Here is a 27818-nt window from a genome sequence, read left to right on the forward strand (position 1 = left end):
AGTAGATTTAATTGACTCCCTAATGTTCTCAAACAGAAGTCAGAGTGTGGAACAGCAGACGGCACTGCAGAACAGCAGGAGGTGCATTAGCAGAGTCGTATATGAACCTCAATACAGCAATATTGGGGTGCTTCAGATCAGGATTGAGGGTATAGACAGAGCTGTGTCTCAGCACAGTGCTGGAATAACAGAAAGGCATCAGGTGAAGAATGAGAAACGGAGTGCTGTGTAATTCCTGGTATTGGAACAATGGGATGCTGCAGGTTAGGGTTGAGGTGCGCTGACACAGTTGTATGTGGGCTGCAGTACTGGAATAGTAACGGGCACACAAGGTCAGAAGTGAGGTATTTAATGGAGGTATGTATGGCACCTAGTATTGACGTCCCAGTGTTGCTGAGTGTTAGCCTGGAGATGCCCTGATGAAGCTGCAAGTGTGGCTCAGTATGTGAGTGACATTGCCTCTGAACCACAGAAGTGAGGAGTCCTGAAGGGTGTCTGTGTGAGCCTTAGTACTGAGAAGAAATGTACACTGAATGTTAGGATTCATGGATTCTGGCGGAGCTTCTGTGGTTCCCATCAACACTGGCCTTGGATGTCAGACTTGAGGTGCACTTGCTGAGCTGTGTATTGCTCTTTTGGGTCCAACATTGGCTTGGCAATGGGACTAAATATTACAAATGAGCTACTGTAATGGAACTGTATGTGAATGGGGTCCCAGTATAGGAAAGGAAGTGACCTCGTGGGGGTAGAACTGATGTGCACTGATGGAGCTGCGCCTAAGGTCCCAGGCCTGGAGCAGCAGAGTGCACTGACTGCACGAACTGAAGTGCTCTGGCAGCCAGCATGTGTGGTGTTCACGGCACTGCCATGGATGAGGGCTTGGAGTGTGTGAACTAAGGTGCACTGATGGAGCTGCGAGTGGGATCCGAGTATGGGGAAGAAGTGGGCACTGTCTCTATGGACTGCGGAGCCCTTGTAAACCTGGATGCCTAGGCTATAAGCAATTACAAACAATTCTCCGCCCTTGCTTTTAGCACACAGGCAGGCACACTTGGTAAAGAAAATTCAAGCCAAGGAAGGGCATGAGCCAGGAAGCTAAGAGAGGGTGCAAAGAGCCCACAAAGACAAAATGTGACCTGATTTACAGCCTTATTTACAGCTAAGGAAAAATTATCGGCAAATAAAAATGGTAATCTTTCCTGTAAAGGAGCAGAAAACAAAGTAAAAAATAAGTCCCCCACAGACAAGACAAAGTGAAATTCTACAGTACGTGGTCACTGCTCTCACACAGGAGGAGGGGGGACAAAGAGGCATGACTGACCACTAGCACGCAAGGATTTTTTATATTACACTGAAACTAACAAATGAAATAGCTGGAAGCTCACGAAAGAAGTATACAAAAGGTTGAACGCTTACGCGCCACATAAAAAGTTAAAATAATTTGGGGCTCAAACCTTTGGAATGTTTTATAAAAAAATTAAGTAAATCCATCAGGCCCTGCAGCCTAGTCTTTAGATAACTTATGCAGAGCAGTATCGGTATCTTTCAATTCAAAAACTCTGTATAGTGAGGCTAATTCAATAGCCTTCCGGTTCTCTCTTTTACATGTCAAAAGCTCCCAAGTTTTGGTTACTTCCTACGGTTAAACAATTATGTTTTTCAGTGATAGTCGTATTTATACATACTTTATCACATCATCATCCATTTTTGACCCCCATTGCCATATTAATAACATTAAAAGCAACAGGAAAGTGTTATTTTGGAGTAAATAAATGTTTCAGGGTTTGTCAAGTTTCATCCCATGGGCATGGTACAGATTTATATTCTTGAGTTAATCCAAGTATATGATCTGCCAAATAAATGGTAAGGGCTCTTTGATATAAATATTTATTATGTATGACAGTATTTAAATATCACATTGTCACAAAATATAGTTGTAACAAGTGCAACTTATGTCCAAGAGAACTCTATCAAAAGAAGTAAAGCTCCTCTCAGATATAAATGTCTAATGCTTCCCAGCAACCCCAATCAAATATTAAGCTTGCATGGGAAGCAGGCATAGACTGCTATTTATCAAGTCTCACATGGGATAATAAATTAAGATCCAAAGTTTTCTTTTTAACAGTTCCAATTTCATTGTGTCTTTCTGTGGACAGTCCATTGCAGGGACAATGCAAACTGATTTTATGTGTGCAGCCATTAACCCTGCAAATCATTAGAAAAATATTTACCGGATGTCACTATTCATATTCTACCCACCCTTTACAGGATTATTCCTTCTCTGTATAACTGTAAATGCTCTAGCCCAAGCATTAAGAACAAAGGTCATCTTGCCCTCACTATTATTTCTACTCCTTGGTTGTCCATGAAAAACCTTTACAGATCTACTAATGTCACATATAGCCTGCATCATGTTTTCTAAATTTATCCATGGAGCTTCTCCTATTTACATATGTTTTGGTTGAAGCAACCCTAGTAGTGATTCTACTTGTAGTATACTGGTTGAGTACAGGTCCCTTTTCAAGGACTGAGGCTATACTGCACAGTTCAACACATACGGTTACAGCTCACACTATTTATAATCTAGGTCAGTGGTTCCCGACCTGTGGTCCGGGGACCCCTGGGGCCCGCCAAGCCTTCTCAGGGGCTCCGCGAAAGCCTAGAAAATTAAAAAATATTAACAAATATATACAAATTAGGTCCCCAGCTTCCAGTAATGACTCAGGCAGGGGTCCCCGGATTCCCATGATGATTCAGTGGGGGTCCCTGGGTTTCACTAATGTTAAAGTGGGGGTCCACAGAAATCAAAAGGTTGGGAACCACTGATCTAGGTTCTCTAGCTGTGCTGCTGGTATATTTATATAGTGGTCATTTATTATATCTAAGAATACTAACGTCGGTTTGCTTTCTCTACATTTTGGTATAGTTACAAATTTTGATTTCCTCTATTACCAATTCCAGATCTTTTATTAGAACATTGGGGTCATTCCATTTCATCATGCTTTAACCTCATATGTAATTTCTTACTTGTTCACCCTTGTTTGCTACATGGATCACCACAGATATTCTTCTTACTCCTACCCAGTATAGTTTCTGTCTTTTTGGTTTGGTCCTCCCATGTTTCCCCAAACCTCTCAGCTTGTTTACTTTCTATCTCTTCTCACTAATGAGGTTAGTCTGAAGTAAACTACTGCTATCCTTATCGAGATCTGATATTGATTCGATAATCGCATCCAGAAGCACAGCTGTACCTTCCTGATTGACTACCAGCCAAGCACAGAACCACGGATGTCAAACCAATTGTCACAGAAGTATTTAATAATATTGGGTCCATGCCTGACGGTAGGAAGGGATAGAATCATCACGTATTTTATTTTTTCGGTGATCAGTCAAAGCAATCTCAGATCCTGATGTAAATGAAATCTAATTAATATTTCCTTCTAGCCCAGACATTGATGGTAGCTAAGAGAGGTTAATTTCAGTCCTGACTTCATCTAGAACCTTCCCTGACCTAAGACATTATTTAGAGTTTGGTAGTAAGCCTGCAATTTCACAAAGGGGGCACATGTCATGCCCACTACCACCATGGCTGTGAGCCTTTCATATTTAGAGATCTCCTCCTGTTTTGCAGAGATCTCAGTACTTTCAGCATATCCACCACCTTGGTGGCACCTATGAAGGCATTGCAAATTTACTGAAAAGCCACTATGTTTAATGCAGAGAGATTGGGGGTGGTGACTGTCAGTCAAGTCCCAGAATACCTTCATTCACCATAACCACCTCAGTGTTATCCCATCTGCCTATTTTCGTCTAAATGTTTTAGAACTATCTTCAATTTATGAGGACAAGTTTAATTTAGAATAATACATTTCTAAACAGCATTTACATCTTTGAATAATTTCAAACAAAATAAGGTTGGGTCCTGTGTGCCAATATTCTGGCCTGATGTCTGCCACTAAGCACTTTGTGTATTTCAAGCACGTAGAGATAACACTGTGCATCAGCACTTCTGATTTTCTTTACAGTTCAACAGTTGGATGGATTTGTCTCAACATGCATCAGTCCCTCCACGCCTCCTGACACCAGGTCAAACCCTGATTTATGGCTGTGCCTCCAGCACTCGCTCATCTTAGTCATGACAGGTAATTTCAAAGTTCAGGTTCATAACTGACTTTTCATGATGTCTGAAACAGGTAGCCTTTAGTGGTTCAGGTCAAACGTGTATAGTGGATGCTGTCAGATTTGCCAAAGGTGATGTCAGAAGTAGGCCTTTTTAAATCACAGTTAGTCAGGTTTACCTAAGCATTCACCACCCCAGTTGCAATTTTAGATCCAAACCCAAAATTCCCCAGTCTCGGGTCTGCAGCTCAAGCATGTGCTCACCTTTGTTTTCACTAGTAATGTCAAAGTGAAAGTGCAGATACCATGTCAATAACCTGCACCATTGCTGTTTCCTACGGCACATTGCACAAAAGTTAATAAATAGAGAGGGGCAGTTATTATGATGCTCCATTGACTTCTGTAACATTTTGTGTGTGGTGGACCACAAGCCACCTTACGATAAACTTACATTGTTGTTTGCTTTTTCTGACTTGTATATTGCACAAACTGCAGCTATGATATATGAGACTTTGATTCTAATAGTTTAGTGCAACTATCTCTAAGGTCAATGTTTATACAGGAGTCTATATGGAATAAGCAAAAGCACTTATGTTCAAGCACAACCACATTACAGCCTGCTACTTTCAGGCTTGCCCATTTAACTGGCCAGTATGAGGAACGTCCTTTCTAGGGAGCCCACCCACCAAATATGCACTCAGATGTACATGGACACCTTGGAAACTGTGATTAAGAAACCAGTGGGATTACAATACATTAATAATCCATGTAATTAACATAAGTAGAATTCATGGCCTTGTGATTGGAAGAAAGACATTAGGAAATTATTCTAGGAACATCATGTTAGATAAATATGCCTGTTCATATTGGTGAATCTGTTGCACATCAACACAGATGCCCGTAGTACAAACAATTTGTTTAAGGCTAAGTCATTATTCCTTTGGGACTTTGGCTAACAAACTAACTCTTAAATTCTTGTTAAAGCTAAAGCATGTTTCTACTGCCTCTGTACCTAGTGAATGTTTGAAGGAAATGAAGGCTAGTGATATATTATGGGGGCTTATGCACTGTGCTACAATTGGCCATGTATGCAATACATATGAGAGGGCAGAGATACGGCTCTATGGATTTCTGTCTAAGTGGATGCTTAAGTATACTGTAACATGCACAGTGTGGAGGTTATACTTTGATCTGCATTAGCCAAAAAGTATCCCAACAAACTCTGTTTTCCTTTAAGTGTGACAAAACTTTAAGCTAGTACTCAAACCACCATTATGGATGTGTCAGTTTATGAATATCTTTAGAAAAGGCATCTAGGAAATTTTTATGTTGTTGATTTGTGACAAGGCTGGTCTTCCTAATCTATTTGTGCATTTATGAATCAGCTATTTATTCTTTAGAATACCAAACAAAAAATACAAGGTTGTGAACATCGCGTCATCATTTTACTATAAACCAAAGCAAAAACCTGAATTGCCAATCATTTCACAGTTAAAACTTTCAAGGTCTTAGATGAAACAGAGTTTATAATATACTGCTAAGTCCAATTTCCATTTTCTCCACTATTGGCAATAGCTATGAAATTCAATGAGGAACAGATGGAGCAAACCTACCCTGAGGCAATACATACATTACATTCCCTAACTCGTGGACAACACCCTGACATGCTTTAGATTAACTTCAATTTTATTCTGTCTAAAGAGGTCTCTTATGAATACTGGAAGTCTGAGAAACTGTTTGGATACTAATTATTTTGTCCTGCTCTACAACATGAGTGACACACATTCCCTTACTTATAATTGGACAGACTCGGGAAACAGTTTCCAATGAATCACAAGTTTTCTCAAAGATTTGCAGAGATTCACTATTTTTCAGAGGGCGATGTAGAAGTTCGTGACAGTCAGTTTCTGCCACTATGACCAGAAACTCAATGTTCATTTGAGAGATATCTTTGGGTGGAGGGAGTTCAAGTTACTTTTAGCTCTTTAGAGTTGGAAAAGTTCTTGAATTATGCTTTGAATGAAAGCCAAAACTTACAAAATTGCTTACTTTGAAAGGTTCCACCCTAGATTTAATTTAAACATTCAAATAAAAAGAGTCATGTCCATAAGACGTCCATGCATTAACATCTGTTACATAGATCACAGATCCTGGGAACTGTTGTCTCTGGTTCAATCAAGAGTTCTTGTTTGATGTCTCAAATAAATTAAATAGCAATAAGTATAGCAACCTAATAAAGCTGCTGCTTTTAATATGTTTGGTTTAACTATTTTACCTTTTCAGTAAATTCAACCTATGTAAAAAGCACAAATAGAAATAAATATTAAACATGTATTAAGATAAGCTAATATGCACCAGCGGTGTTATTTCTGCTAAAACAGTGTCTTTCTCCCTTCTCCATGCAAGACTTCACATATACTTCTGCAATTATACAAGATAGCATGTATTCACATGAAAACCTACAACCAGCCAACTAATCCAAATATTTGTTTTCGCAAATGGCAGAGCTTTACAAAAGTGGCTTAACCAAGTCTGCCTTTAAGTCACAATCTTTTGGATAAAACCTCACACGTTATGTTGTGATTCATATTGATGTGACTTATCAGAAACAACAAATTGCACTGTATTCTGTAACTGGTCATGCAACTTGCAGCTGAAAATGCTTTACTTGTTCTATTCTCAGGATGGTACAATTCTTTCTTACACTAGTATCCAACACCTTGTTCAAACATGTTTTCAATAGGAAATTTTCTGAATCTTTTCAGTTTTCTGCAACTGATTAAGGCTAACATTTTTAACACACACGTTCAAATCATCTTCATAATTTGGGTGCGCTTATTGCTTGTAGAGGTGAAATTTTGTTTTTCAGCTCTACACCTTTGTCTGTATAGGAGTAAGCTAATCTTGCTCCATAATCATCTTCATAGAAAAATGTATCCCAGGACCATATTTCATTTGGAGGAGAAAACAATAAATAGAATTACAGATGAGTAACTAGGAAAAGAAGAGATGTTTTTGCTGAGGTGTTCTGAGTGATATCAAATAGGCAACAAGAGAAAAGCTTCTGTAGTCTATGATGTCACTCAGAGCAACGACATGACAACCATCCTCGTTATTCACTTTTTACCCATCTATAATTTTATGTTTAGTGCTGCCACCCTAAATCATTCGTCCCTGCTTACAACATCTACATGAGGCACAGAAGTAATGGGGGAGCCAAACACAATATGACCTCCTTTCCCCATCCAACCTTTTAGAACAACAACTTCACCTACAAAAATGTAAAACAGAATCCTGGGCTCCTGACTTCTACCCCTACCCTCTTTCTTTATTCTTCCTCTGCTAAGACTGAAAATAAATATCTGGCCAACTGCACCACTATGCTCCGCATTCACCTCCTGCAAAATAAAAAAAATAGACCTTCTGACACCAGCGTCCACCACCTTCTGTATTTCACTCGAGGGTCATTTTGAATCTGAACAAAGACATGGCCTCCTGCTACTCTCGCCCACCACCCTCTACAGTTCCCACCTGCCCAAATTAAAATATGAATCCTGGCTTTCTGCCACCCATCGGTGGCCTCCCTCTACATTAACCCTCACTCTCCCCTCACCACCCAAATATAAAGGAAATACTTAGCCTGCTGCCACCAACCACTATCGCCTGCACCTTTCGTACCTCTCTCTTTTAAAAATCATGTTGTCCGCTCTGACTAATAGGCATCCAATGCTGTGTGGACAGTGGCTCTAAGGGAGCCTCTAGTCAGTTGGCTTATTTTTCCCTGTTTATGTGGGTATTAGGGAATGCCGAAGTAAAAAAAAAAACATATCCATCATCTCGTCTATTAATCAATATCTTCATTTTATATATGAGCAGCCCTTGGTTTAAAAGCTATGTGGGGGGGCGTGGACGGGCCACGAAACATGATGGCCGCTTAGAACGAGTGCTCCGAGGCGTGGCGATCCTGGGGGGGCAGCGGGTGCGCAAAGACAGCCGGACAACCCATCGTGTCCAGAGCCCTCCACATCCGCAACAGCGGCGACGTGGATTTATGCCCTGGGACCCTGCAGGAGCGGGACGGAGAGCAGGAAACTTGCGGCTCGCCCCAGGCCGATAAGGCCTGGCAAGAAGGCGGGGTCACGTCTTCAAGAAGCCAGGGACGGTGCGCCCGCAGCGGCAAGGAAGCAGTCAAGCGGGCCGTGGGGCTGCGGGTGCTGTGACGACCCATGTCTGGCTGCCGCGGGGAGACACAGCAAAGAGGCACGGACCCTCCGATGGCTGGGAGAGGAACTCAGCCAGAGAGGCGGGACTGTGCCTCTCAAAACCAGAACGGAGCAGCCAACACGGCAGGAGTACATCACCGGTAGCAGAGGTACGACTCCCACCCCCTCTCTTCTACCGCCGAGGGACAGCAATACCCCTCCACTCGGACACCATACCAAATCCTCCTCCCCCTCCCCCCCACAAAACAGCTATTATTAATAAAAACAGAGGAGGAGGAGGGAGAACGGAGTGACAGGAGGGGGAGAGGTGGGAGAACAGAGAGGAGCGGAGTGGGGACGAGGAGACGGAGAGGTGAGGAGGGTGAGCGACTGGAGGAGACGTGGAGGTGAGGGGTGAACAGAGGGAGCTGGAGGAGCAGAGATACAGGAGAGAAGAGAGGAGAGGAGAAGGGACGAGAAAATCCACTACACCCAGAGAGGGACAAATACCACATACCCTCCTCACCACAAGAACGGGCCAGAGAACACGGGAAAGATACCCCAAAAAAAAGAGAGCCCAAAGTCAAGGTGGAACGACAATAAGAGAAAGACAAGGCACCAGCCGTGAAACGATACACTGAAGAGAAGGTTACGTCCCTCTCTCCCCTCAGGCCATCATGGCTCCAGTGTAGAAACCAACGCCCTCACCGCCACCCACACTCACCAGGGGGAAACTGGCGAGGACAGTCGAAGAGCCACACATACCCCCACCCAGATTAGCAAGATTAGACAGCCGGCAAAAGACCCGGAGGAAAGTAAACCAGCCCCTCTCCTCCCCCTCTACTACCCACCGCAATCAACGTCAACTACTGAAGAATCAGTCTCGGCAGATGCAGGACATAGATTCTCAACACTAAGGGCCATGGTAGGCTCTACATCGACCCCATGGCAGCTGACCTCTCCTTGTGTACACCCTTTTCCGCCTCATAGACAATGACAGGCCTTCACAACCCGCAATAAGCACTAGGGGGATACACTAAAGAGAACAAGGGAAAAAGGAAAGTGGAGAACAATAAATAAACAGACGCAGAGACAGGAGGGGGGAAAGAAAGAAATCAAGAAGTCAAACATAAACAGTCAAGGACCAAAAAAACGGGAAGAGACAGAATAAAAACGAGAATTGGCTGGCACAGAAAATCTATATCCTTATCGGATCTCGCGGAGGGAGATCCGGGCCCTACGTGGACAGACTCTGCAGACAGTTGAGGCGATGCCCGGTAACAAACCGAATCATAAACCTGCCAGCAAACCTGCACGACAGCTATTATTTTCAGAAGCGCTACAAGACAAATGCCTAACCCCCACAAAGACAAACCCTCAAACATTGCCACCTTCAAACGAGTCTACCACAATGTCTGAAAAAGTACACTCCACAGCTATGGACCGGATACTACAGGAGATCACCACTGTTAGCCGCTGCATAGAGGGGATGGACGCCTCTATAACCTCGCTAACACTAGAAACTAAATTCCTGCGATCTGACATAGCAGGCTTTCAATCTAGAGTGACGGGGCTGGAGCAGCGCATGGGATCACTAGAGACGCAGGTTAATATGTCTCAGGAGCGAGAACAAGATTTCCTCTACCTCAGGAGCAAACTAACAGATATGGAGGACAGGAGGCGGAGAGACAATATCCGCCTACTTGGGATCCCGGAAAATGAAGAAGGCTCGGATATGCAGGCTTTTCTGAGCTCCACTCTCCCAAAAATGACTTCGTTGGACTTTGACCCGCCACTAGAATTTCAACGGGCACACAGGATAGGCCCAAAACGCTCTGACAACTCTTCAAGGCCCCGTCCAATCATCGCATGCTTGCTGCGGCATAATCAAACCCGTCAAATACTCCAAGTGGCGCGCACCCACGGCCCTTTCTGAATAGATCAGCACGAGATCCGAATAACTGCTGAATTTTCCAAGGAGACCAATGAACGTAGAAAGGCTTTCCTAGCTCTACGACCCGGGCTCCGCCAACTAGAGATGAAATACGGCCTTTTTGACCCTGCAAGAATGTGGGTTACCAAAAATGGAGTATCCAAGGACTTTTACAACCCTGACGAACTGAGACTCTTCTTTGATTCTTTCCAATCTCAGCCTATGGACTCTACCAGCACAGACTGCATGCATGGCATTGTAGGGGACAGTGAAGATGCCAGAACCCTCCTCTTGGGAAAGGGGAAGACGAAAACGGCTTTATATGATGCTGAAGCCAGTCACAGAGGTAGAGACATAGAGAGACTAGCCAGATCATATGATGACAGGGGTCAGATCTTACACGCAGTAGTAATCCACACTCAACTGTCGGAGAGAGACAAATCCCACTCCCCTTTAAAGCCAACGACTGGATCTTCTTGAGAAGACGACGCGATGCAGTGATATGAGAGACAATCGCTCCAAAGTTGAAAACAACAGCTGTAGACCTCGAGGACGGATGAGTACCTTTCCAGATCATATGTGTATCATTATTATAACTGTCTAAGATTGCTAGTACCGATGTTAAAACCAGGCGATTGAAAAGTCCACGTTCTCCACGATTAGATCCGAGGCCCTATAATGTGAAACTACCAGCAAATCGTTATCTGTCCCCAGGGAATGACAGGGGATAATCACCAGAACAGGGACCAGACCCCACCGTCTTCATGAAAGCTAAGTAAGGGCCCAGACCCGACCCTACAACAATGTAACAGGGGCATGAAATAACAGATAACAAACAATAATCAACTATTATAGAAAATGACCCTTGTTCCACACACTACAAAATATCTCATAGCAGCAAACAACATGGTACACGGACCCATCCTAATACACACCACATACAACTAGCGCCGACACTAGTGCCACCTAACCCCCATTATTACCCCAAGGGACGGGACTAGACCACATAAAGATAAATTAACCTCAACCCTGGGACACACAACACAATGCAACCTGAGGTATATTAATGCCCCAATTACTTTACTTTACTATAATAAAATGAAAAAATAGAACAAAAAGATATAATATAACACAATACCACATAACAAAGCGAAACAATATGATATCTTACACTGCCACACCACATTATAGCATTACAATGTAAACTGTTAGCTATCCCTCCCCCGAACGTCTGTACCCGCCCCTAGACTAATTATTGTTACTACCCGTATCTACCATCTAAAACAGAACGACCATGACGGTGGCGCATACCAAGCTAGGACCCTGGCAATACATGCATATCCCTTTCTTGTCAGTATTATGATGTAATAATACACAGCAAGAAATTCACAACGGGTGAGATACGCATTGCCCTCGCACAACCCGGGGCTCAGCAGCACCCATTACCTATCCTACGATAAATAGCGTGACGCCTAGTATAATGGCTCATGATATGATAATGCGATAGGACATTAGGATGTGTTATGTTGGTTGACTTAATAGGTCACAGAAATGTTGTAATGCGTGACGAAGTAGTGTTATAGTTGAAAAGAAATATTCGGGATGTATTATATTATATATTGGTACCTTTATGTACCATCGCCTGTACGAGAATTGTATTGCCCTGTCTGCACCCCCCCTCCTTCTCCCTGACCTTTCTTAGCCAACCGACCTCTTTCTTTTCATCTATCATGTCTTTACTTTACGATTCTATCTTATGAGCCCATAAAATACCCTCCGATACCACACAACATCAAGTATTAGGCATAACACCTTAAGTACCACCCTCCATCAACACCTTCCCCCTCCTTTCTTTCTCTCTTTCCCCCCTGCCCCCTGACAGAGATCGCTCCGACGGCACGTGAGCTCCGAGAGAAATCGAACCCGCCGTTTACAGACCTAATGAAGGAGGTTGGGGTCCTAGCTTCCCTCATCCCTTCCCTCCTCTACTCCCCCCCTAATTGCACGCTTTCTCGCTATACTCTTAATTTCCAACTCAGCACACACATCCATCCCCTCACTCCCCCACTCTTTTCTTTTCTTTCTCCTTGTCTTCTTTTCCCTCCATATCCCCCCCCAATCCGGCTCTTGTCCCATCTATACTGTTTTCTCTCCCTCTACCCCCTCCTTCCCTTTCCCTTCCTTTTCCAGAGGACACCCTTGGCCTCCACCAGCTGCCACCCCCGTATAAAACACCGTACCATAACAAAACACAACTCCCACTCTAGCAACTAAGTCAGTATCCCCAATCCTCCCTCCCCCCCACCAGAGCTAATCCTGGTACAAGGGTGATTATTCACACCTATCCAAGATGTCCAAGAATGCCCCTCAAGCGACGCGACCATTACGGATACTCTCCTGGAATGTACATGGCATGACGAGCTATGTTAAGCGAAAAAAGATACTGTCCTATCTCCAATACAAAAAAACAGATATCGCTTTGATCCAAGAGACTCCCCTTGACACTCTGGAATCCAGTAAACTTAGACGGGATTGGGTAGGGAGGGTTGCCTTCAGCTGCTGCCCAGTGAATCAGGAATCTGGAAACAGTGGGCCCCGCAAATGCGGAGTGGCGATACTAGTGCGTAAATCCCTTCCGGTCACTATCATTAAAACCTGGAACGATACGGAAGGAAGGTATATATTTGCTGATCTAAAACTAGGGAATACCTTCTTATGCGTGGGCTCCATCTACGCACCAAACGGCCCAAAACGCCCATTCCTTCTATAGCTAAATCGTCTCCTGACAGAAATCGGAACTAAACGATACATAATTGGGGGAGACTGGAATCTCGCCCAAGATGCCATAATGGACAGGACTGGCCCCATTGATGTATGTAACAATCACGACAGGGCGCTCTTGACGGACCTGAATATGGATGTCGGTCTAGTGGATTGCTGGAGAATACAACACCCAAAAGAAAAGGAATTTACTTTTCTATCCACCGTCCATGGCACCCAGTCGCGTCTGGACTATTTCTTGGTATCACACACTGTAATTCCTCATATGCAAGACACCTGCATCCTAGACAGTGGCCTCTCAGATCACCCTCCAATACTAATCCTGATCCAGGTAGGACTATCCCCCCCGGTCGAAAACCATGGCGCCTCGCTGTACACAGATACCGCTCCCCCCAAGGGAAGGAACAATTAAAAGCCCACGTATCTACATACATGGCCGAGAATACAGGCACAGTGTCCTCCAAAAGGATCCTATGGGCGGCGGCAAAAGCGACCCTGAGAGGGAACATGATGCGAGATGCAGCATTGGCCAATAAAGACAGAATAGCCCGCCAAACCACCTTAGGACCTCACTAAACAATATACCGTCCAACCGTCCCCTAGGCTACGCCGCTTCCTAGCACAGGCCCGCATGGCACACAACGAACTCTATACATCTCAGGCGGAATACGCACTGCAAAAATTGTGAGGCCGCCATTATGAACAAGGAGAAAAAGCAGGACGTCTCCTGCCGGCACAGCTCCGACAAAGAGAGGCAGCCTCTGCCATAACATCTTCCTCAGGAGCAGTGCTAACTCGTCGGCAAGATTATGGGGGTTATTACAACTTTGGAGGAGGTGTTAATCCGTCCCAAATGTGACAGATATACCACCAGCCGTATTACGAGTTCCATAGGATATAATGGACTCGTAATACGGCTGGTGGTATATCCGTCACTTTACCGTCACTTTTGGGACAGATTAACACCTCCTCCAAAGTTGTAATAACCCCCATTGTAAATGAATTTGCCAAGTACTACGGACATCTGTACACTCCTGAAACAACGACCGATCAGACACAAATGGAGATATTCCTTAACGCGGCCAACCTACCTCGTTTGTCGGAGGCAGGTAGGGCTTTCTTAGACAGCGATATAAGTAAACTCAAGTTATAACAAACCTCCCCTACCATAAATCTCCAGGATAAGACGGATTCCCTGTGGAACTCTATAAATGGGTCGAGGAAGAGGCAATCACCGCAGTACATGAAGCACTGACGGAAGCATGTCAGGAAGGCTCCCTGGGCGCTCTATCCAACAAGGCCACAATTGTCGTCCTGCCTAAGCAAGGGAGGGACCCCACTCCTCTGTGGCAGTTATCGTCCTATCTCACTTCTGAACGGGGATGTTAAACTCCTAGCCAGTGTTTTAGCAGCACGGCTCCGCAAGGTGATACCATCATTGATTCATAATGCCCAAGTGGGGTTCGTACCAGGCCGCACCTCCAGAAATCATATGCGTACTCTTTGCCATACACTGTTAGAATCCCTGCAATTACCTGAAGAAGCCCTAGCCCTGTCCCTAGATGTGGAAAAAACATTTGACCGCATTGAGTGGTCCTAACTATTCACTACCATGAAGCATTTTGGCCGTGGGGAACAATTTATCTCCAAAGTACGTTTATTATATGACCATCCCACGGCACAGGTTAATTGTGGGGGTATCTTGTCAGACCGATTCCCTATTGGAAGAGGCACGCACCAGGGCTGCCCCCTGTCACCACTTCTCTTCCTACTGGCCATGGAACCCCTAGCCGCCACTATACGGAACTCTCACCAGATAAAAGGGATCCAAATAACCGGGGGCATATCCAAAATCTATCTCTATGCACACGACATTTTGTTAACAATGTCCGATTTGGAAACCTCTCTACCAGCACTACTCTCTACTATAGAGGACTTCGCATCCTTATCCGGATACCGGGTAAACTGGGATAAAAGCGAGGCACTACCACTATCCTGCATAACAACGAGGGCAGCGATACATGGCCTCCAATTTAAATGGACCCGACTCGCCTTAAATACCTAGGAACGTTTATTAACCGAGGCCTGGAACACATGGTGAGGGACAATCTAGACCCCCTTATATCTATAATGAAATAAAACTATGCCAAATGACCATTATTATGCCTGTCCACGTGGGGCAGGACACAGGTGGTCAGAATGGTCACCTTGCCACGTTTTACATATGTGCTAGGTATGCTCCCCCTACAGATACCCCTTTCCTCACTCCGTTTGATCGACGCATCCATAAGGACGTTCGTATGGGGCTCCTTACGCCCAAGACTGAAACCTGCAATTATACTGGCACGACGGCCCTATGGAGGATTAGGACTACCCTCTGTAGAACAATACTCACTAGCCCTACAACTCTCACATCTAATATACACACTTCCAGATATACCCGATCCACCGCAATGGGTGGTCACAGAGAAACTCCTAAATGGACAGTATACGGAGATGGGAGGGATATACGCTGACCATATTTCCTTAGCTAACCCCATCCTCAAGGCTACAAACACAGCTTGGCGCAGGGCCCATCGACTGTTAGGAGTACACCCCTCCCTGCACACCCAGGCTCCCATAGCAGGGAAAAAAAGCATAAAAATAGGAGGGAATATTCTCAGATGGCCCCAATGGCTCGAGGCAGGTATCCACAATATATCTCACATTATAGATAGAAATAGCTTCCACACATTCGCCTCTCTCCAGGAAGAGTTCGGTATCCACAGTAATCAGGAGTGGCGATATCTAAAGCTTAAACTTTGTATGCGTAGAACATTAGGAGCCCCCCTGTGGACGCTTAAAACCTCACCCATCGTCACCTATCTTCAGAAATGTGGCCGACACAGAGGCATCCGGGCTGGCCTCTATGCTGAATTAACAAACCACCTCTATTCACAACCTCTTCTTGAACGATTACGCTTAAAATGGCAGGACAAACTTGAGATAACCGATACGGACGAAGAATGACCAGACATACTAGAAGCCCTCGACAGGGGAGTACGCGAAGCACGCCTGAAATTTTGCCTATTCAAAATCCTTCAAGATTGGTACTGGACCCCCGCTATACTTCTTAGGGCAGGGTTGATACCGCACGCGAACTGCTGGAGATGCACAGAATCCTATTGTGACCAACTCCATATCCTATGCCATTGTCCGACGATACAGTCCCTATGGGATGCGGTACGCCTTGCCCTATTGGACTTCATACAGATACCAAAACCGAGCCCGCCATCACTTATTCTTCTACACGATACTCGCCCGTACCCCTCCCTATCACGGGCGCATAAACGATTACTCCATACGACACTTGCCACGGCCAAAATATGCATACTCCGGCATTGGATCCAGTATTGCCCCCACACCGACAGAATGGATGACGGCCACGTATCAAACTGCCACCCATGAACGAGTGATTTATAACCGACAGGACCAAGCAGAGCTATTTGGGGAAGTCTGGTGCCCATTCCTGACGAGACCATGAAGCAGCTGGTGGATGGCCAATAGCCAATTTCCAATGGCTAAGGAACATCAACTACCCTCTTAGAACCTTGGGACATATTTAATGCCCCATTGTCCCCTCTCCCTCTCGCTAGTTACTGTTTCTCCCCCCCTTTTTTTCCTCTCTTTATTACCTCCTAGACCCCTCACCTTGACATATGCTTGGGACTTTAAACTCACCAATCTGATACCGCACATTGCTCTCTAACACAAACAACGACTGAGAAACTAACACATATAAGAAGTACCCATTCTTTAATTGACCTCACCATACCTAACATGCACACTACCTACCCCTAGGTAGTAACTTATTACAGACGGGGAGCTACAGAACAATTTACCCCTTGGTCCAGCCAGGTTAGCTTCAGGACTCAAGGCCTTCCTATTTATCCCCCAGTCTCTCCATCTAACAACCCTCCCCGACCTCTTTCTTCTTTTTTTTCTTTTTTCCCTCTATCCCTCATTTCACACGACATCTCCATCTCTCCCTTATTCCAAGATCAACCCCTCCATACTATCCTTGTTCCTTTCTCCCTTACCCCCCATCTGCTTTCTTTTAAAAAATAAGGGTACAAATTTCAATTATACAATTAGGAATTCTTGTTTGCCTGACTGTATGAGCTCATATGTCCATAATGTAAAAAACAAAAACAACGCTTTGAAAGCTGAAAGTCTATTTATACACTGTATGTACCGCCGTATTACGAGTCCATTATATCCTATGGAACTCGTAATACGGCTGGTGGTATATCCGTCACTTTACCGTCACTTTTGGGACGGATTAACACCTCCACCAAAGTTGTAATAACGCCCTCTGTGTCTTCCTTTCCACCTCACCACCTGAAGCTGTGCTGTCTGCTTTACATCAGAGAGGAGAGCCATAGTGGAAAACTCTCTATGAGCCCTGGCAGAGCAAACTAGAATTCCTTTATAACATAGCAACAGTGAGAAACAAAGGGGGTAATTTTGATTTTGCCCTGTCACCAACCATGCAGGCGGTCAACGGAAGACCGCCAGTGGCAGCGGACGGCATCCCGCCAAATAATGATGCATGGAGCCTCACTGCCATTGATGGCTGTGAGGGCCGCCATGCTGGTGGTCGGTGGTGGGAGTAAAGGCTGCTCCACCCTCACCGCCACACAGGTCCAGACACCGCTACGCCTATGATGCATTCATAGGCGTGATGCTGTATGGAGAGGTGGCGATGCAGCATCCAGGGAGCCCGTTCCCTCCCGGAGCAGCGTGAGGGAAGAGGTAAGTGCTGTCCGAGAGGGAAGAGGGGGTTGTTTGTGCGAGTGGGTGAGTGCATGGGGATGTGGTGTATGTATTGGGGGATGTGTGTGTGAGTGTATGTATGTGTGTGTGCATGTAGGTGAATGGGTGCATGAGGATGTGGGGGGTTAGGGTTTGGGGGAACCAGTATGTAGGGATGGGGGTGGACAATGGTGAGGGTCAAGCTGAAGGGCCTACATGGTGTTTTGGCGGTCGGTTTTCAGGGTTTGGGGTAGATATAGGGGCTTGGGGGGGTGGGTGGATGTAGTGACAAGGGGGGGGCTGGCGTGTCACATACAGGTGACAGGAATGCATATTCCTGTCACCTGTGGAAATCCCAGGTGGAAACGGGATCATAATCTCACTGCTGGTCAGGCCTCCACCTCTGGGTCGAATGTGCCTACAGTCAGCCTGGTGGTCGATTCTGGCCCGGCAGTAGGTGGTAGTGAACTGCTTGCTTTGCAGCCAGTTCACTACTTTGTTCAGAATATAGCGGTTTGGACCGCCATGTCGCTGGCGATAATGACCACCACCGCCGGCGTGGCGGTCCAGACCGCCATGTTCATAATGACTGCCAAAGTTTGTTTCTGACTGTTGCTACATTATAACAGTCCCTAAAAAAAATAATGGCACTCAATTACCCTATCTTATTCTTTTTCATGCTTCATTATTTATATTTTAACAACTCTTCTAACTGATGTAACCTTCATCCAACAGCAGGTATTAGCAAGCCTATTCTTCAAACTTCACTCTGTGATGCCATTCAGCAGTTTTTGAAAACCCTTCTGAGTTCTGCCAAAAAAAAAAACATAATCTGAGTACAGTAAAATACATCCTCTCAACTGTCAAACATTCTAGCAAGTGTAAATAATCAGAGCCAGGGTAAAGCACATTTTAATCCATTTTTTATCCTAGTTTTAGTGGAAACCCTTATATTAGCAAAGATAATTACAACCCAAGTCTATGTATTTAGGTTATCATATTTTATAAGCACAAGATGGACTGTTCCTGCATTCTCTGAATTCAAAAACACACATTTGCTAGCATGGAATACTTGTTGGCCAGGAGAGGGTTAAGTAGTTGCACAAAAAACCTTTAAAATACTGATAGTTTGGTGCAGCTTTCACCTAAAGTGTGAATAAAGTGAAGCATTACATACATACAGTGAAGCATTACAGAATCACACTGAAAGCACTACAGACTAACTATAGTCAAAGAGAAATGGGGATATGCCTGCATGTATGTTCAATTACATTATAAGGCCTACACAGACCATAACCAGTTAATTCAAGACTCCATCAGCAACAGGTTTTCCATTTCGAAATACAGAGCTGAGTCACAAAGTAGACAAACTCGCTTAGCCCACACATATGGCAGCACATGTGCACTTGTGTTCTTTTGTAATCAACAATGAGCCTCGGTTGTGCAGCAGAGGACCTTATTTTAAAAGGTGGACAGTGGTGAATGGCACTTAATTTTATAGAAGCTTACAGTGAATCAGAATTAATCAGTGAGACTCACTCACCGTGAAGGTCAAAAACCAAGTGGCCACAATCAAAAAAGCTATAGGGATTTAAGTGTGTCAGAACCCTGTGTAACAATGCAGCCATCTGACTGCTCCAATGTAGTAGAACTTTAAGCAAATTTGGAATAACAGCTTTTCACTGAGTATAAAAGAGGAGAGCAAAATCATGTTGATCCAAGTAATCTATTAGATTGTTCCTTTAACTCTCGTGCACCCTGCTGGTGGGATGTGTGAAACATGCTAGCCACTCCCTGCTGCACATGCTAACAAAACCACCATCCGAAGCCGGAAAGCTAACAGAGGTGACAGTGTCTATTTGTCCTTTGAAAAAAAGCCCTGTACAACCTTGACCAAAATTTGCATCTTACCTTTCCCTGAAGGTAAACTTGAATGTGGACACCCTCCACCCTCTTTCCCCACCTTTTCAGTGTTTTAGCGTAGTGCGGTCCCTTATATGCTCCACTGGGCGATCCATTGCTTTCAGCACCTTTATTACAGAAAAGTTAAGAAATGCCAACTTTGGGTTTCGCTGTAAGAAACACTGTGCCATAAAAATTCCCTGCCCAAGTAGGGGATCAGTTTCCATCTCTTGTTTGTTCCATGGACACACCACAACATTTTTGCTTGGAATATGGTTACACAAGGTGACCTTAATGTGCTTTAGTATATATCCGATATCAAACACTGAGTAAAAGTATTACTGCAGCCAGCAAAACAATTTGAATTTACTGTACCCAGCGCTTGAAAAAAAACTTGCATTGGCATTTTATGAGATTGAGCTATTTTTAGACTGGACCCTTCTGGCAGTGGACAAAGAACAGGTGTTCAGTTCAGTCAAAAACTGATTTAGCAATTAAGATGTCTTTAAATCTTATTCTTGTGGCATTGGTTCTGTGTTCAGAGACAGAGGTCAAAAGTCAGTATGTCTTCTTGCAATGCAAATACTTTTCCTGCAGATTTCCAGGATTTTGTAAGTTGAACTGTCTGACCTATGTGAAATGAAAGGCTTTTGGTATCAGGTTTTTCATAACATACATTTATATAACTAACTCAACTTTACAAACATTTCAAAATATATTTCAGTAGTTGTGAAAGACCATTTTTTCTACTTGTGTGATGAAAAAAATATTTTAATAGAATGGAAAAAAACGTCAGAACACTTTACTTGGTGATGGGCAAATGATAAATGTTTTCTGAAACCCAATTTTCACAGATTATTGTTAATACTATACAGTTTTATCAGTAAAGCTGCAAGTTAGTGGGAAGGTTTTTGGACATTTCCTGAAAATGTACTGTCTGTAAATGACAGTGTGTTACCACATCATACTTTAGTAACATACTTAATAAAAGTGAGTGTTTAAACATACTGAGAAACACTCCTGCCCTGATGGCAAAGCTATTAGTAAACAAATCGGCAAGTCATGCATGGATCATGTGTACCCTATATGTGGGCTAGATGTATTAAACATGGCGCAAATGTTTAGTGTATTTAATCAAACAAGAGGATTTTTTTACAGCAGAAATGCTGAACTCACATATTTGAAGGTGCACTCAAATATGAGAATGAAGAAAAAGGTGACTGTAAAATAGAGTATTTGCATGGGATCATACAATTTGAGACCCGTTTCCGTGTCAAGTACATTACAGTCAGGTCGAGTAGATTATTCAAGCTACTTGACCTGAGGTCTAGTAATATTTTTATGATTTTTTGAGGCCTGTACAGTCTGACATTGTTACACGAAACATGGCGAAACCAGTCTTTCATTAAATTCTTCATTTTATTTAGGCACTAAACAAACACAGTATAAATAAATGATGCAGGAATACAGTGGTATACAGCTCCTGCATAACTGCACAGGATTGCAGGCACAGCTGTAGTTAACAATTTATTTCTACTCTCTTTAAACACAAAATTGACATTTATCACTGGGACCCAGAATACTTTTTTAACATTTTATTTGATTTTTTTACAACACTTCGAGCATGAGCAGGGTCATAGCATTATAACACATCACAAGCATTAATAATGCAAAAAGATCATCATCTGACACAAAAGTCCATAGGCCCCAACAACTATGCAGCAGGACAGCTCCCATTTCTCTTAAGGGTGCATCCCAAAACTCCAGCCCCCGCAATCCCTCCACTCCATGGAGAGTCCATGGGGACCCAGAATTACTGACAACTAAATGCATAATTATTAGGCAGGATAGAAAGGAGATATCTGTAAATCTTTCAGATGTAAAAACTGACCTACTGTCCTCTTTAAAGCAGGATGAACATTCATGACAGTATTTACAAAAAGAGGAGGCTTCACTGTCTTTATATATTGATTGAATTTCTAATATGCAAGGTAACTGTTGATTCTGCTGCAATGAACATAGAAAATCTTAATTCTTTGTCTTCTAGCAGTGATGCATGAATAAGACTAAGACCGTCATCACAAATTATGTGGGACTCTGGTTCCAGTAATATCTTACCTGGAATTACTAGTTTTGGGGCCTAGTATGTCAAATAACTGCAGGAATGTTTGTGCTCCTATTTCTGCAGGTGTTCATGGAAAGCAGCACTTTTGTCCAGTATAAATTATACATAGTCTCAGCACGCAATATCTCTACTAGGAGAAACCCCAAGGAGCAGGTTTTCCTAGATACTATGCAATCCCAATTTAGCCTGTAACTTTTCTTACTCATTCCATCAGGAGTTCCCAGGCACTGGTACAATATTTACTAAAAACTCATGCAACGCAACACAGCAGCCAAAGTTGCTGCACTAAGCTGCATGAGAGGAAGGGAGTAGGGATGCACTATATCTATTAAGATATGGCACTGTCTTGCTGTCTCCCTAGCACAATCAGGCTGCCTACAACCTCGCACATACTTTTGCGTTATAGAGAAAAAGTGTTTGCATCATATCTAAGATAGGTTTTGTACTGAAACGGTACCCTTCTAGTACAAAATATTATGCCTAGACAAACTTTAAAACTTTTTCCACTTTGGATGTGTGCTGCACAGTGCAGCACGCATATGCAAAGTCAGAAACTGGTAGAGAAATTAAATAATTTCTCCTTTTTAACGCCAACCTCCAAGAGGCATCATTTATGATGCAAAGTCCTGTCTACAAATGCTAGAAAAAATATGGATGTGAGTCAGAAATCATGGGTGACTGTATAGGAATGCCCATTCACCACCCTCAGTACAGCTCTTGAATGCAAAGCAAAGCCAGTGCTACTTTTTGTTACTTTAGGTCTTATTTGGAGTATGAATAATGTTTTGCACTGGAAAGTAAATCCCAAATAAACATTTTGCACTGGTTTTTGACACTTTTATGATGCAAAACCAGAGCAACATGTTGGTAAGTCAGCCCCTAATTGTCCATCAGAAGCTGAAAACAAGTGTACATTCACCTGAACGAAGTGAAAATTGTGTTCTGAGAAGATAATCTGATCTATGCTTCTTGGGCAACATCTTTGCTTGTAAAGGGAAAGCTTATTTAAAATAGCATTCATCTTCTATTCATAGTGAATTGCTGTCGAGGAGTTTTGAATCATTTTACTAACTCCTCCTCAAATTTCCAATCATTGCGTGATAGCAATGTAGTGAATTAATAAATTAATAAACCCAGAAAAATAAGTCACATATATATAATTTTATCTCATTAAACAAATTAATCAATATAAAAATTAAGTGAAGTCCGCTACTTTTACTTTTTAAGCTTTGATTGGACATGCGGAGAGAATTATTTTCACTGATGAATACCTTGACACAGATAGTGCGATCTAGTGTGATGGATATTCTGGCTTTTACCATGAAGTGAAAGGCGAAGAGAGGAGACTTAACATCAGGCATTGGTCCCAGGTCAGGACTGAGCTGTATTGCCTTAGCTTGTTTACAAGCAGCACTGGCAGAATTGATTTTGCTGTAGGTTAAGAATGAGGTCGAACAGTTCCCAGAGATGAAATGACAGTGTTGCATGTCGAGAGCATGGAGATTGCACTTCAGAACAGGGATGAATTTTTATAGCTGCAAGATTATTTTTTTTTGGGCCATAGTTTGATTTGGGAACAACAGAAACATTATTCTTGTGACATAAGCCCGGTTAATGACACCAAAACCTATTGACACAACATTTAGTCTTTAAGCTTTGAAGAGTAACTGTATAGTTACTTATAACTGTAATACAAAAGATTTAAAGTTGAATGTCCTTGGAATGTAACTAACACAAAATACAGTGTATCCATAATAATATTATTCATAATAACACAAAGTGGTCACAAAACAATACCTATATACTCTAAGGAAGAAAAGACACACAACACACCCAAACGCGAAGATAAAGTTAAGAGAATTGATCAATGGAATATACTACTCAATAAATTAACAGTAATCAGAAGATATATATGTTCAAAACCAACAGTGATACATCTGCCAGTTCAAAACACAGGCCCAGGTCACCTGTAGGTTTCATTGGGTCTCACCACCTAACCCCAACTCGCTGAAGGACTTTCAATCCATCACTTTTTTGTATCTTTCAGTTAGGACAAGCTGTATCATTGCACAAGCTGACAGTCATCTGATCACAAGATCAGCCCTTACCGATAAACAGCAACTAGACATTTAACCTTAGCGTGCAATTTACACTATCTGGAGGTACCCAAATATCAACCTTGTTTCCAGCCTGTTAGGATTTTTTTGGCAGTTGTGAGGCCTACAACATGCAGCAAACATGTGAAGTTTAAAGTCATAATTGTTTATTGAAACATTGTGTCCCATGCAAGTAAGGTACATTGGCTCACATAATATCATATTATTTTAGCAGAAACGTTGCTAGCTGCTTCAGCATGTATATGGGCGCAAATCAACTGAGTGACCGATTGTCCAGCTTGTTCAAAGCCACAGGAATTAAACAAACGATGTGTCATCCGCTTTAAATAAAAACAATAGCAGCACTGGACGTTATATCACGGAGCATTTGATCGAACACTGGATTTTGTTTTAAACGAACTTGTGGAATATTCACAGCAGCATCGCTTTAGAAAAGAGATTTAAGAGAAACACAACTAATCAGAAGGCTAAAGCATAAATAAGCCTTACACCAAATTACAGAAAATCAGGGGAAAAGTTTGGATAACCGAGGTTTGCAAATCATTACACAAGGCCTAGAAAAGCAATACAAGGGTAATATTTGCTATCTCAAGGTGTGACTAAATTACTTCAGACTTCTGAAACATCTGCATTAGGCTCACGTCTGGTGACACAGAATTATGCTATTTTAGAAAGATCACGATACAGAAACAACACTTAATGTTCAATAATAATACATTTTCTGCACAAAAAGACAGTTATTTCACAGTCTAAATAACTTTCTCATCATTTTTAAACAAGACGTTAGGATACAGGAGCGGAGAACATTCAACTACATTGCACATGTAGCGGAACAGTCATTAACAAACTTAAAAAGACGCGCACACACACACTATAAAAAGTCATTACACACGTTCCAGACTCCAAGAATTACCATTAAGCATTCCGAGTATGATATGCTTCAAGATGCATCACGTTACAGCACACCAGATAGGTGAGGATGTTGTCATCTGATCTACATTTTGTGACTCATAGACCTATGTTATCTACCATTCCCAATCTACGACCACCGTGCAGCTGTATTGCTCTTCACTGAGACATAACAACAGCTCTCTTGTAATGCACACACTTTCTTGTTGCTGGTGAAATTGCACGGGCGTCAAACTGAGGCGATTTCCTCCCTCAGCTTTGAGGAAAGTGTGCAGCAGAAACTTCCCTGTTAAACTGTGGCATTCTGCTACGCCAAATTAAAACTGCATTACCCTCGGTCTGAAAGTTAAGACTTCCCGTCCAAGCCCTCGCTCTTCCTCTGTCGTTATTCTGCACACATTTTCCACTAGCTGACAGCCTGCGGTCCTGACAATGCGGGAAAGGAACCCCGCACAGCTGGACACGTTTTGTTTCCACGTCCATTAGAACAAAACGAAACACTCTCCCACCTTTAGGGTGCAACCGATAACGCACGTCTGTTTCACTGCAACAAGAGACTCCTCCGTAGAAATAATGTAAAGCAACAGATAGAGATGTACCTTTAAAATGCAGGCCATGTTCCTCCGTTGTTGCCTCGCTACCACAGTGCAAGCAGCATCTGCTTCGTAACAGTTCCACCGTCAGGAATCATGTTGAGGCTGCGGCGAGACAGACAAACCCCACATTCCAAAAGATCCAAACAGAGGTACCACAATTCGAAGGATCTTTCTTCATATTAGGGGTCTCGTGCCCGGTGTATTCCGCCCCTCAGCGCCTGTCACTGGCTGGGAGCCAAAGCAGTACCTCCCCTAAGCCACGTGACATGGTTTGATTCATAGCTCTTGCATGGGGATTGTCTGGATCTTGCATTTTTGCACCCCGCAGCATGTGTTGGTTTCCTTTAGGAACGCACTTTTGTTTTGTTTAAGCTGGTCAGCATTAATAGTCGCATGTGACTTGACATTTTAAAATACTTGTTTTTAATCCAACACATTTGGAAAAAACACAGACAATAGACCTATCAACATTTTAAACTTAATAAAATGTTATACTCCGACTTTATTTTCTTTAAGAAAATGTGTCTCAAATTCTCTGCAAAAAGCACATGGCTTATGTATGCATATAGGGCCAAATGTATCAAACAAAACTGCATTCGCAAACAGTGCTAATCGCTAAATTTGTCCGTTTGCGAATGCAAAAACGTGGTCTGCGATGCATGAAAGGCATTCGCAGACCAAAAATAAGGAATCACAAAAATAGCGATTTTTTGCGTTGCGACCTGGTTTTGCGTGTCGCATTTTGCATCTCGCAATTTGCGACATGAAATACCGAATCGCAATTAGTGATTCGTCATTTCAAGTAGGAAGTTGCGAGACGCAAAATGCGACTCGCAAAACCAAGTCGCAATTTGATGCATCAAAAAATCGCAAATTGCGATTTTTCGCAGAATGGCCTTTTGCACATGCAAAATACCACTAAGTGAAACCAGGTGGTAACCAGGTGCAACCTATATAAAGAGGCCCAGAATGCCTCAGACTCTTATCCACAATGGCTGCACTCTACGTCATGGCAAGGAGAATGAGAATCCTGGCAGGTTTGAGGAGAGGGAGGAAGAAACAGGAGCGCATTTTCAGAGTGCGCATTACCCTTTTTGACCAGACTGAGGAGGAAATATATGAGAAGTACAGGTTAAACTCAGCCATGATACTTGACCTGATAGCTGAGCTACAACCCATACTGCAGTGCACAACACATAGGACTCATAGCATACCCACCATGTGCAGGTATTATGCTCCCTGCACCTACTCGCCTCAGAGAGCTATCAAGGGGTCATAGCAGCAGCTGGAGGAGTATCACAGAGTGCCCTCTCTAGATTTTTCAATGCATTTATCAATGCCATGCTGAGTAGGATACACCAGTACATCAGATTCACCCACACCCCACAGGAAATACAGTAGACTAAAATAGATTTCTACCAGATAGCACAGTTCCCCCACGTCCTAGGTGCCATAGATGGGACATATGTTGCAATCTATCCACCATCGGCCACAGAGTATGTGTACAGCAACCCTAAATACCAACATTCAATGAATATACAGGTGGTCTGCAATGCCGCCTACATCATAACTGATCTCGTGGCCAGGTACCCAGGGAGCACACATGATTCATACATCTTTCGCCACAGCGGCATTCACACAAGACTGCTAGCTGGGGAGTTTGATGAAGGATATCTACTAGGTATGGTCCCTCTGAACACTGGCACATTGATGCCATTGTGACGTCAGATTGCTCACTTACTCATTATACCCTCTGTTCCTTCCAGGAGACAGTGCCTACGCAGTGTGCACCTACATGATGACGCCCTACCTAAATCCTACAACACCAGCAGAACGGAGATACAATGCAGTACACAGGGCAACCCGCAATGTGGTGGAGCGCACCTTTGGCTTGCTGAAGAGTCGCTTCAGGTGCATCCACAAAAGTGGAGGTGCACTACAGTACAGCCCGGAGACGACATGTAGAATAGTGGCAACATGTGCGATCTTGCACAATATAGCTACCACTAGGGAGATTCCTGTGGAAATATCTGATTCAGACTCTGATGAGGATGATGATCCCATACCCCCCCTACAGCCAGCAGACAGGACCAGTGCAGCAGAGGGCCGGCAAAGGCATGCAGACATCACACACAACCATTTCAGATGTAAGTAATGACAACACAACTTTACTGACATGTGTACTGGTAGTTAGAATATTTATTACCTTAAAATCAGGTAACATATGTTTCACTAGCAGAAAAAATAAAATAATATGTGTCCTAAAAAAAAGCAGATAACAGTATCTCACTATTGAATCATAGTTTACTGTATCACACAATAAGAAAACAGTCCCCTGTG

The 27818-nt window shown here is 43.3% G+C and overlaps 1 protein-coding gene across 2 annotated transcripts in view; it reads right to left on the reverse strand.

The window, feature by feature from the left end:
• The window catches only part of ST6GALNAC3 (ST6 N-acetylgalactosaminide alpha-2,6-sialyltransferase 3), a 1845830-nt gene extending 1820115 nt beyond the window's left edge, over window positions 1-25715 (reverse strand). The window contains exon 1 of one of the 2 annotated variants that reach the window (XM_069232255.1): window positions 25482-25715. In XM_069232255.1, coding sequence (XP_069088356.1) covers window positions 25482-25499 — 18 coding nt within the window. In that variant the 5' untranslated portion in view covers window positions 25500-25715. The remainder of the gene's footprint in view (window positions 1-25481) is intronic. The other variant, XM_069232256.1, reaches the window with a different exon arrangement.
• Window positions 25716-27818: the final 2103 nt, after the last annotated feature.

This window comes from Pleurodeles waltl, chromosome 4_2 (assembly GCF_031143425.1).
Source record: "Pleurodeles waltl isolate 20211129_DDA chromosome 4_2, aPleWal1.hap1.20221129, whole genome shotgun sequence".
In the NCBI taxonomy this organism is placed as follows: domain Eukaryota; kingdom Metazoa; phylum Chordata; class Amphibia; order Caudata; family Salamandridae; genus Pleurodeles; species Pleurodeles waltl.